We start from the raw sequence: 12,345 nt of genomic DNA, 5'->3' as shown, positions 1-12,345 counted from the left end.
CAGACTGGATAAAAGAAGATGAAATATTCTTATGAAGATGTAACATGCTCTTAAAATCAAGGCAGGGATAAAATGTAGGGTTTTTTCAAACAACCCCGTTCATATTTCAGACTGAGTTATTCTCTGCCTTGACCTAAGCCTCTACCATCTAAAACTTAATAACCAGTATTTTCCTGGAGACATTTTCCCTTTTGTTCTTTCCCTTCTACCTTACAGAGCTCATCATGGTAGTAAGACGAATGACACGGAGAGACATGAATGGCAGGAGATAAGTTTCAAAAAAACTGTGCAGAAACACAGTTAGCACACCTAAATCAGATCTTACTTTCTTCACAAGTGTTCAGTCAGCTCCTCAAAATGGGATTTCTCTTAGTGTGTTTCCCAAGGAACTGTTGTTATGTGGTGGTGGAGGGAGATTGTTTTCACTGTTCTCTAACTGTCTGCATTTATGCAGTACTTTTCTGGGCATCTGTCGATCACACAAATAAAAAACATTTGCAAGCTGTCAGCAGTAGATCCTATACCTTGATCACGACACGGAAAGTCTGTAAATTTTGGGGACCTTTTTTTTTTTCTCCGCAGATAGCTTTGTGCAGAGGCCCTCGAGACCCTCAGCGGAAGCAGTCCACCACAACCCCCCAACCATTGAACTGTTGCATCGCTCGCGGTCGCCCATCACCAACAACCACCGCCCGTCGCCAGACCCCGACCAGCGGCCGCTCAAGTCCCCCATGGACAGCACCCTCCGCCGCCTGTCCCCGGCCGACAGGGTGCCGGGGACAAGGCACCAGCATGAGAACAACCAGCAGGAGCCCTATCCTCTCTCCGTGTCCCCCATAGAAAACAACCACTGCCCACCTCCTTCCGAGGTGCTCCAGAAGCCCTCCAGCCCTCGCCAGGAGAACACCAGGGTCATCCAGCTGATGCCCAGCCCTATCATGCATCCTTTGATACTGAACCCCAGGCACTCCGATTTCAAACCGCCGAGGTTGTCTGAGGATGGGCTGCACAGAGAGGTCAAGCCCATCAACCTGTCCCACCGAGAAGAGTTAGCTTATATGAACCACATCATGGTGTCTGTCTCCCCTCCCGAGGACCACGCGATGCCCATCGGCAGGATAGCAGGTAAGGGACGTTCTCTAGGCTACACCAAAGTTGATGCTCTTCATTCATAACTAACCGTGCTTTAAGAGTTTCTTCTTTCCTTTTGCTGCTCTGTGACATCAAGAGTTTACTGGCATTCTGCAAGTTTCACTACATCTGTGGCTTAGACAGTGCAATGTGAATAAACGAGTTTCGTGATAGGTAAGCAGAGGTGCAGAATGACTTGCCTGTGACCGCAGGACGTGTAATTGGTATTGAAACATTTGCATCCTGACACTCGCTGCCTCTCCACCCACTAGCAATCCATTCATTTCCCAAGATACCTATCTCTGAAGCCTTGTTCTGCAAAGAGAGGGTTTTCCAAGAGTTCCATTCACATTAGTGTCCAATGCTATGGAAAGGAAGAAACCCTCTGTCAGCAGCCTTTGAAATAATGCAGTATCAAGGCCATTATGAAGCTGGCAGGACTAATGAAATACCACCTCGGAGTCCTACTTCCTAGCCTTCCCTGGGCTTCTCACATCAGGATTGTCCCTTTTTTACGGAAACAAGGTTGGCTTTGTCCCACACAAACCACAGGCATTGTCTCACTTTTGTTATCGTAAATAACTGACATCACAACGGCTGAATCAGGAAGCTGAGGTTACAGAAAATGTTTCTCGTACTCCAAAGGGAACTGTAAATAGGGAGAGGGGGAAGGGGAATCCAACCACTTCAGAAATATGCTGGATGCCCCAGTAACCAATTTCTTTTGAGAGATGTCAATACACACCACACCCAGAAAGATTCCATGCAGTTGTGTCAGCAGTGACCTAATGTGATCCCCAGCTCCTGTGGGGTATTACACATGTCCACAGAGCTACAAACACCTTGTTCTTTTTTGTCCTTACATGTTTAAATTTGTTACAGATGTGGTGCTGCCTCAGCTTTCATGAGGAAGATCTTCTATTTTCTTAAGATTTGCCACTTTAAATTCCAAAGGTACATATCTTACCATCTAGTCAAGATCAAGCACAGCAAGGACCATGATCTAACTAACAGGAAGATGAAGTGAATCCTTTGACATTTTTGCCTGGCTGACATTTGTCTCACTCCTTTTGATTTTTATTACCCACAAAATTCTCTGCAAATCAATAAATATACTTAAAGTTATGGCAGAGAAAATACCCTACTGGTCCTGTCACTGGAGACTGCCTTCCCACAAAGTGTTGTTGGGAGATCAAGGTAGTTAATCTTTATTTTCCAGAAGAAAACAGGGTTTTTTTACTTTAAACTTAGGAGTTTTCTTACACAGCTGGGGAATCTTTGGTTTCTGCACGTTGTTCAGTGGGTCCAGTGACACCAGCCCCAGTAATTCCCATGTCCTTTCTATCCCTGTGTTGTTTGCAGGGCAAGAGAGCCCAATCCCATGGAAATCTAGGCCTAACACTGTTGCCTGGCAAGAATGTGTAGCCATTAAAAATGTTATCCAAAGGCTATAGCTGCAGACTTAGGGGCTTTCACTTGCAGGCCCACGGCTTTGCTGAGACCCATAAGCAAGGATGGCATACCTGAAATAGCTGGTGAAGTACTTCATGCCAGAAAAACCTGGAGTGTGTTCAAGCATTTGGTTCAGGTGAGGGCAGTGTTTTATGGCCCAGGGTTGGGGAATTACAGAGCTCATGGTTAGATTGATTAGATTTCTGCTGATAAATTGGCCAGTGCACTTCCATCAGTGCCCAAGTCCTTTAATTGTAAAAGCTCGCATGCCTCATTTGCTGTACAGGCACAAGATACTGCTCCTCTGGTTGGATTGTAATGGCCCCTGAACTCTAGAGACACCCTCTAAAGAGCTCACAGCTAATGTAAAGGTGATAAAAACTGGATTACTACCAAGCATTTAGACAGCCCGTGCTTCATGCCTGAAGCCAGCTTCACTGGAGCTGTTGAATTCAATGGCAGCATACTTAGGCCCCGCGGAAGGAAAGTACCTTTCCACCTGCTTCCCACCCATCCCACAGCTCTTGCCAGTAAGTGATTTCACGTCTTTTTCTTGATGAGGATGACTGATGGGTTGGGCAGGGGAAACATTTACCAGTAGTCTAGTCCCAGAACTGAGTGCTCAACTGTTCAGTGTTGAGAAGAGCCTTGACCTCCAATGGCTTAACCACTTAAGGTGATTTGCAGGGGAGATAGTGATGGGGAGCTACTAGGGAAGCCTGGCAGGCTGCTGACTGAAACCTTAGCCTGTGCTCCAGAACATCTTCTGTTCCCAGCTCAGATGTTTTATGCTGTAGAAAGAATGTTCCCTGGACTTAAGACACCTCACAGCCCCATTTATCTGTTTATTTGTAGATTGTGTTTTTAACTGCAGCATGCAATTAGTTGGTGCTGAGAAAGAAAACAATGTTTTTGCTTGCTGCTATACACAAATGCTCTCTTTTCAGGAGGTCGATCGATACAGCTCTGGACTTCCTGTCAGACAAAATAATGACCTCTACTCACTGACTGACTAATCTTTCCTATCTTTTTATGTAATACCATTTTTCAAAATATTAATTTTACTGGTAAAGCACTTATCCCTTTTACAGCAAGGGATTTCAAGTTGAAGGTCTTATTATCTTTTCATCTAAGGCCATGTAACACTTTTCCAGCAAAGCCAGAGGCATGCAGTATCTTTATATTACTCATTAAGGTGACATATATTATTCATCATTGGCTAGAGTTGATTTTGAAAATTATGGCTAGCTATCTTCTCAACACGATACGCGCGAGTCTTTTGTGTAACTTTGTCAGAACTGGAGGTCATCGTGTTGAGATGACCAAGAAGCAGGTTTGCATCCCCTGTTAAAGACACCAGGCAAGAGATAAACTAGGTAACTCAGGCATCAGAAGTCATCTAGTTAACAGCATGTAAAAATATTAAAAATACCTCAAAAGGGGAGTTCAGCAGAGCAGTGTCATGGGGAGTTTTCCCTACTGGAACTGCTAATTCAGAGCAGCAACACTTTGGGTAGCCAGGTCCTAACTTGGACTCTAGCAAGCAGGCATTCTATATATGGCTTACTTCTAGCTCTGGGTTTTTTTCAGCAGTCAGTCTTGGTTGCCCACAAACCGTCTCCAAGGATATCTCTCTCTGGGGGGTGAAAATAGATACCTTTTGTTCTCTCTTTTTTTTTATAACACATTTGCAGTTTAAATTAAGAGAGGCACCTCAAATTAGCCCTTCTGCAGACTGGAAATTCTACTCCCCGTGAACCTCTGACTGTGGAGGTTTTGTTATCAAGCGTTTTAGGGCTTTGATATCTTGTAAAAGGTACTTCCCCAAGGTGCAAGAGGCAGTTATGGGACTATCCAACTATAACAGGGTCGGTTTCGTCCTAACCTTTATCACACAGAGGTTGTCTTAGAAACATCCAAATTAAGCTAATGACATGGTGGTATTTACCTCACTTTTGATTCCATCACTTAAAACTCACTAGTACAATTCTGGATCTTTCTTGGGAGGGGAAATACATTGCTGAGCAGGTCCCTGAGATTTCCAGCTCCCAGCTGTACAGCTTTTTCTGTACGAGCTCTGGGATTGAAAGGTTTATTCACTAATCCACTGCATGCTGAAATCTAAAGGCAGGTGAGTCCTGTGCCTGGTGTTATCTATCAGCAGCCTGCTGCTCTTATCAGCTGGGTTACCTTAGCAACGGGGCTGTATCTGACTTTATGAGCTGCTGGATTTGTTTCTTCCCCTTCAGGAGTCTGAGGGAAAGCCAGGCAATGTTTAAACTGTTGGGAGGCACATTGTCTACCACTGTATTGGTTAGGCCCATAAAGCCATTGACTGCTGTTGGAATGAGGATAGACAAGATTCTTAGCCTGCCAAAGTCGTGACAGGGAGCTGCCTCCAGACTTGCTCCTGGTTTACCTCAGCCTCTCAGTGTGCCACACATCCTGAGAGTTACAGGAGTGCAGCATGAACCCCATGGCGCTGTGGCAAGGCGTGTGTGACATCTCAATAAAAACAGTCTGATGGCCGAAACCAAAAATGCAGTCCCATGGTAAGAGCACATCAGCTATGAATGACTCACATTCTGCTAAAATCTACAAAACCAGCACTCGGGATGGGCGTAGGCTCTGAGCATGGGGAGGTCTTCCAAAGGCGTTAGACTGTTTTGTGTGGGGACAGTTTGGAGGGGGAACAGAATCATGGATTTTCCTTTGTTTGAAAAAATTACTCGTGTGGGAGGGGGAAAGACAGGAGGGGACAGTGGAATATCCCTTTCACAAAGACAGCGCTTTTAAAAAGTGCAATTCAACTGGTACTTTTTTCTGTTTATACTCTGGAGTTGGGCTGAAAAGCTTTCAAATGAGGATAAGAAAAACTCAGCTGATTGAGCTGTCAGATTTGTAACAATAGACATTTAGAGCTTAAACATCAGAAGACACCAAACTTCAAACCACTACACTTCAGCAGTGTCTCCTCACCACTTAGCTACTAGGATCAGACCCCCAGTGGCCACATCTGCTCCACATGTGTCCCTGGGACCTTTACAACTGTCACACTGTAGGATGATCTTTGGGGTTTTTTAACTCAAATACCAGCAAAATCCTTTGTGCCAATGCAGCACATTAGTTTATTATTTATAATGTGTTACAACACATTAGTTTCTTTTTCTTTCTGTGTAAAAGCTGTACAGGCACAGTTCCTATGCAATGGCATATGCTGAGGGTAGGAAAGGAGGCAAAGAAGAATTATGCCTCTGTAGTGAAGAGGGCAAAAACCAGCATCAAAGCACGACTTAGAAGTTACAGGTTTTGTAACTGCTACTGTTAGCCCCCACAGAAGGGCTGGGAAAAAAAAAATGATGAAAAAGTTAATACTTGGTGTTACTGAAAGGCGTTTAAAGAATAATGCAGACATCAGGCACAGTCAGCCACAAAGGTAAATCCCATTTAACTAATTTGCTAACTTGCTATGATAACCTCACCCACCTAGTGGATTGAGGGGAGGTGGTGGGTACAGTTGTTCCGCATTTTAGGGAGGCTTTTTGATTTGGGATGAGTGGGTTCCCAGTGCACTGGGTAAGGAGCTGTCTAAGGGCAGGGCTCAGAGGGTTGCAGTGCATGGGGCCACATCTGGCTGGCAGTGTTCCACAGGGCTGTTCCCTGGGCTCACACAGACTTTGGGGGGCAGCTTTGACAAGATGGTCGCAGCAGCTGAGCAATTTCAAGTTACAGACTGGCAACCTAGAGAAAGCCAAAACAGTGGTTCACTTTGGCAGTTCTGAGTTGTAAGTGGTAGGGGTTCAGGAGCTGTTTTCCAAGGAACTGACCTTCCTTCCTGTAGGGCAGCAGCTCATGCAGATTGGAGCCTTGCAAGAACGTGAAAATCGTGGTGTAGTGCTGGCCTGTCACTCCAATTTGGATATGACAATGATAGTGTCACTGGCCTTCTTTCATCACTTGCTCTTGCAGTCATGTACACTTTTACATTTCCACTACATGCCATGTCTCTTGGAACCCCTGTGGAAAGCCAGACTGCTGGAGAGACTGAAGTGTGGATGAGAGTCAAGCTCACAGAGCTCATATTCATAGGAGTTTTCATTATAACCTTGAGAGTCTTCTTAACATGGCATTAACAATTAATTTCAGCATGAAAGTGGGCCTTCCCTGCCAATTTAACTAATGGCACTCAAGCTCAAACAGTGGCTGAATAGTAATAGCTTTGATAGGTGGTTGTAGATTTTCTGTGAAGTGTCTTGCTTCACAGCTGTCTCCGTTCTTACTGCACAGTTACAGGAGCAGAAATTGCAGGCAGGGCTTGTTCAGGTCTACTCAGAAGCTGGGACTGGCCAAGCCAGAGGAAAGCTCAGTAATTTAGATGTCATTCTTCTCATTACTGTACTGCAGCACCCATTTACATCCCGTGGCTGGACAGATAAGTGGGTTCAGAGTACCCTAACCATCCACTGGGGTCAGCAGGATGTTACGCTCTCTTTGAAGAAACTCGCCTTTTAATGTGAAAATGTCCCTTATTTTCCTGTATACTAAACACTTCCTTCAGGCTGGAGTTGTTTCAGTAATTCAGATTTTCTTCTACAAAGCAAACTTGGATCACTTTGAATCCTCTTAGTTAAACCAGGAGCGCACACTGTTTGTTTACAGTGTTGACACTACACTTCACTGTCTCCAGAGACAGGCCTATTTTAACTCTGGCTTTAATACCAATCACTTACAAGCGGCACACATCAGTTTACGTTAATTCAAATGCAAACCATTAAACTGGTAAGGCTGTTTGCCATCTCCCGGAAGGGAAGGGAATCTGATGTCAGAGAGGTTGTGAGGTGTTTGTAAGAAGTGCAAGAGAACAGGCAGAGGTTAAATTTCTTTTCCAGTCATTGCCTTTCATGAGCAGTAAAGCTGAGGAAAAGCCACAGGAGAATCAGAGATAGGTTTCTTTAGTAGGACCCTTTTCTACCATTGTGGTGGAGCAGAAAAAGAACAGCACTTGAAGATAATACTGAAAATGCCCATCTTATTTGGTGGGGATGGAGCAGAAGAAGGGCACAGGAAGAAAAAAGACTGTTTTTAATACAACAGTCTTCAGCTTTCAAAGTCTTCATCTATCAAATGGTCTGTGACCCATCTATTACATATTTGTTGTGATTTCAGTCCTCTTTCCTACAACCACATGAGATATATTTTGGATCCTCCTTCCCCTGTACAAGTTTTTATTGCCAAAGACAGAGCTTGGCCTCATCTTGCTGTGTTATTTTTGCAACCTCACAGCACAACTGTTAGCAGCATGACACTCTCAGGTTTCTACTCTCCTTCTGCCTCATCTCCCACTCAGCGTTTGGGTACAAGACAGAAGCAACATACAACTGTTGTATTGTGTGATCTGGCAACCTCTTTACTCAGCCCCAGCTTGGATTTACTGAGCTGAACAAACAGTTGTCTGTCAAGAGGTTTCTCCACAAAGAAACATTGGCTTTACCATAGCAGCTTACCATCCTGCTTTCAGCAGCCATGTTCATAGAGAGAAAACTATTTTCCCTCAGTGACCTGGACGTGGATTAACAGGCATTGATGACCAGGATGCTCCATCTCAGGACTGGTCAGTGCTCCCCCAGGCCTCAGAGCCATTTGAACCCTTAACCATGAGACTTGGTTACTTTTTTCTTTTGGCTTTGTCTGCTAAAATGAGTATGTCATAGATGGATCTTGAGGTTGGATTGTATCTCAACACAGCACAGTGCTGCTGCAGCATGTCTGTTAAGGAAACTCCCCAGTCAGACCATTCCTGGGATGCTGACAGTGGCATGCCCAATGTCACAGACTTTCTGGAACCAAAGGCCCTTCCCCAGCTCCAGTGACTGTGGATTACATCAGTTCCTCATTTTGACACCGTGAGCATCACCGTGTTGTCTTCACACACACTTCAGGTGTACTTAGAGAAACCAGAGTGCCAGGGAACTTCCAGGGTTCTGTTCATTAGTTTCAGTTGTGAACAGCCATTGTTTGCTTCACTCTGAACAAATGCAGCTGAAGCACAAATCACCTTGTAAAATAAAGGGGGCCAAGCTTGGGAGAGCTCTTCAGCTGGTAGAAATCACAGAACCATTTAAGTCAAACGATATCATGCTGGAGAGATTTTAGGCTAACCTACACAGCAAGGGGTAAGGCCTCAACTGAAGTCAGAGGGAGTATGACAACGTTCCTTTGGCATCTCTTCCTGTGTGGAGCCATGTTGGGCTCCAAGGCAGTCATCAGCCAGATCAAACACTTTTTATATAATGCTCTTCAGTGCAAGATGTGGGTGGGTCTCGCAAAACATTTCTGTGGTTATGGGAGGGTTCTGGTAGTTGCTACATGAAGAGGGCCAGCTCTGCACCATGGGCCCCATTTAAACAATAGAGGGCTCAGATACAGCGTGTGCTTTAAGTAATATTTCGGTGCAGGGGAATGTTTTGTCCTGAACAAAAGAAGTCTTTAGCATGCGTATGCCTGTATTGTTAACAGCATTATTTAGTCCTAGGGAGTGCAGATGAGAGACCTCTCACGGCTGCAACATGAAGATGACCTTGGCCAAACGATACTGGAGAAGTCATTTGTAATGGCCGGACAAATATCAAACTACTAGGAACCTAAGGTCTATAATGGTTCATTTACAGATCATTCTGAGATGGTATTTCAATTCTAAGGGGTGTTTATTACTATCCTATAGCTATTAGGAAGTATTTATATGCCAATATTCTTTAGGTGTGTATTGAGAAGACTCTGCCTAATCAATTAATAATAACAACGTGGTTTTATTAGCAGGAGTGGGAAACTGCTGCCTCTTGCACATGTAGGGCAGTGCTTATGGCAGACAATTTGAGAACCAGCTAAGTACTCTACACCTTATCAACTACCTTGTGCATACCTATAAAAGTCCCTCTGGAAGCGTTAGCTGCAGGAGGAAAGTTGTGGCCGTACCTCTGCTTTTGAAGCTGCAGTTTGCCCTAATTCCCAGCTAATTACATCGTTCAGACTTGCTTAGTATTACAGCTGAGAAAATGGTAGGGCATGGAAGTGCCAGTGTTTAGAGGAGCCCTTTCCACGTTGCTGAGCCATTCACCACCTTCCCACTCCAGCTACATCCCCTTAAAGCTGCCCAGTGCCAGCACTATCCACAGCTGAATCTCTGTAGCTGCAGACTATACAAAGTTCAACCATATGTGTTCATTTTAAAAAAAACCCTTTGTGTGTGCTAGGGGGAAATGATGTTTCCCTGTGCTGGGGAGGCATAGTTGCTTTCTAAGTAAGCTTATTTTAGCCAAAAGGCAGGAAATTGCAGCATGCCCAAACAATTTAGGTACCAGTCCTGACTCAACTCTCCGATTGAATCTCCCACACTGTTAAACTTGCTTGGCTTCACCAACGTCCATGTGCTTTCTTGCTACTATTCACTAGCCAACACACACCCTGTGGAGAGTCCCCTGATGCAGCAGCTCCTTTGGAGGCCTTCTGACAGCCAAGGAAGAGATTGAGTCTTCGTGGAGTCACTTCCACCATCCAGACTTTCCTCGTACAAGGGATTGACACTTACAAAACATCCATCCACTTACAAGCCCTTCTCTCCATTTCCTCTGTCCTTCCTAAAAATACCCATCACACTTTTGACCTTCCTGGAGAATGCAGCTTTCTGTACCGTACAATCATAGAGCATCCTGAGTTGGAAGGCGCCCGCAAGGATCATCAAAGTCCGGCTGCTGGCCCAGCACAAGGCAGCCCCCAGAATCCCACCCTGTGCCTGAGCACGTTGTCTGTCACCTCCAGCAGCCTTTTGTGGAGGTGCCTCTTTTCCTAGCCTAGAAGCTCCTTTTAAAAGCATTCTCTAGCATTGCCACTTCTTGGGTTTTGACTAATTTCACAGGCCTGCAAATGGGCTCTACTCTAGTCCAAGTTCATTACAGTCTCTAAGAGTAGCCTTCACTTATTGTCTCTAATGTCCTATTAAAGATGGTCTCCACTGGTAGATTATTTAATTGTTGATCCTCTGTCAGTCAGGGAGAACCCTCCAGGACCTCTTATTTTTTTCTTACTGTGCATTCTGTTGAGAAAGATACATAGGGCAACCATTTCTGGTTAAAAACAAACAAAAAACCCTTGAGTGCCTGTGCTCAAATTCCTAAAAGTGTCCCAAGTGGAACTAGAAGGAAGGCAAGCTGCTTTAGGTCCTGTGCAAGCAGAGCTCATATAGAACTAAAGTGTGCTGCAAAGCATCAGCTGCACCACGATAACAAACTGTGTGCTCAGAGCTCTCAACTCTGGGGAGAAGAAATGCAGTGAGCCTGAAATCTTTTCTACTGGTGCTTAATGCTTTTTATTTCCTATTTGCAGTGGCTTGAGACACAGTTACCACAGTTGCCCTGATGCTCAGTAAATTACTGCAGCTGAGTCATATATCTAGATTTTCTGATACACAGCCATATGGTTTGAAATCAAGTTTTTAAGTGGTTGTAGGAACCAAGCAGAGTTTTCAAGGATTTTTGGTTTTATTGTTGAAGCAAACAGCAGTCTCAGACACTTGGGTGGTTGGGATTTTTTGCGAATTCCACCAGCCTACTTAATACCTCTGCAAGTCTGAGCAGCTCAGTCAGTTGAGAATATGGGATGGGGCCCTTCATCACTTACGATTTTACTTGTGAAGATCTCAAGATGCAGATCTGAGTTCTCATTTGAGGTGTATTTATATTCAAGCTTAGCCTGAATCCATCCTAAAAACTAAGTGAACAATAAAAACAAATCTGCACTTGAATCCTACCTCTTCTTAGCATCTGAAGCTCTCTTTGTTTCCACCTAAACATCTCAGGTTGATTTTTTTGTGTGCTTCTTCTGTTTTGTGCAGAACGGGGGCCCAGGGTGCGTGTCTGAATGTGTGTGAGAGAGAGAGATTAAAAATAACATTGCCTATTGCAAATAATGAGGTGCAAGTAAAGAGGAGCGTAAATTGTATCTCTGCAGAACTGTAAATAGGAGCTATAAGGTGCTGTAATTGAAGGGTTTTTCTTGCATTGAAAGAGTTCTAGAATGAATTGCATGTGTGTCAATGAACCATTTCTGTGGGGGCTTAACTACTCTTTTATCTGAAAACCTCCCACAATACTAAAAAGCACAAACCAGAAGAGCAATATAATCTCCCTTGAATCATAAATGAAGTCTAGAAAAGAAGATTTTTTTCTAATGTGTGTCTGTGTGTGTGTGTGTGTGTGCAAAACCATTGACAGAAAGGCAATGTAAGAATCGTGTTTTGTGAATTTGTGAGAGGGGGGATGACAGAAATTCAAGTGGTAGCCTTCAAGCTTAGTTTTCAGACCTCTCACTTAGCCCGGGGAAACTGGTGCCCAGGTTTCACTTTTTTAAATTAACACCTAGAAAAATCTCAAATGGGGATGGACATTTTTCTGTAGAAAATGTTCTTCTGTGAAAAAGGTTAATGAAAAAAAGGTTTTTCCAAGCAAAAAGTCTTGTCTCTTGCCTTTCACATTCCTCCTCTTGTAGATGCCGTGGATGAGGTGACCATCAGGGTGGGTTTCAGCTGGAATGGGAACCTGCATTTTTGCCAGATGTCATCTCCTCAAAACAAACTTGTTCATTCTTTGTAGGACTGACAGGGAAAGACTGAAGCAAGGGCTCTGACAAACCAAGCTCTGGTTTTAGAGACAGTACTGGTGTCAGAGATACTCTCAGCAGTTTGAAAGTGGGACAGTAAAATCTCTATCC

The 12,345-nt window shown here is 44.2% G+C and overlaps 1 protein-coding gene across 3 annotated transcripts in view; it reads left to right on the top strand.

The window, feature by feature from the left end:
* ETV6 (ETS variant transcription factor 6) overlaps nucleotides 1–12,345 on the top strand; it is a 120,109-nt gene that overhangs the window by 100,344 nt on the left and 7,420 nt on the right. For all 3 annotated transcript variants that reach the window (XM_066184315.1, XM_066184314.1, XM_066184316.1), the window contains exon 5: nucleotides 583–1,125. In XM_066184315.1, coding sequence (XP_066040412.1) covers nucleotides 583–1,125 — 543 coding nt within the window. The remainder of the gene's footprint in view (nucleotides 1–582; nucleotides 1,126–12,345) is intronic.

The sequence above is a fragment of the Chamaea fasciata genome, unplaced genomic scaffold (genome assembly GCF_029207755.1).
Source record: "Chamaea fasciata isolate MVZ Bird 193981 ecotype frontalis unplaced genomic scaffold, bChaFas1.0.hap1 SCAF_5, whole genome shotgun sequence".
In the NCBI taxonomy this organism is placed as follows: Eukaryota; Metazoa; Chordata; class Aves; order Passeriformes; family Sylviidae; genus Chamaea; species Chamaea fasciata.
Note: the sequence above shows the minus strand (reverse complement) of the source record. Positions and strands in the feature narration are given on the sequence as shown.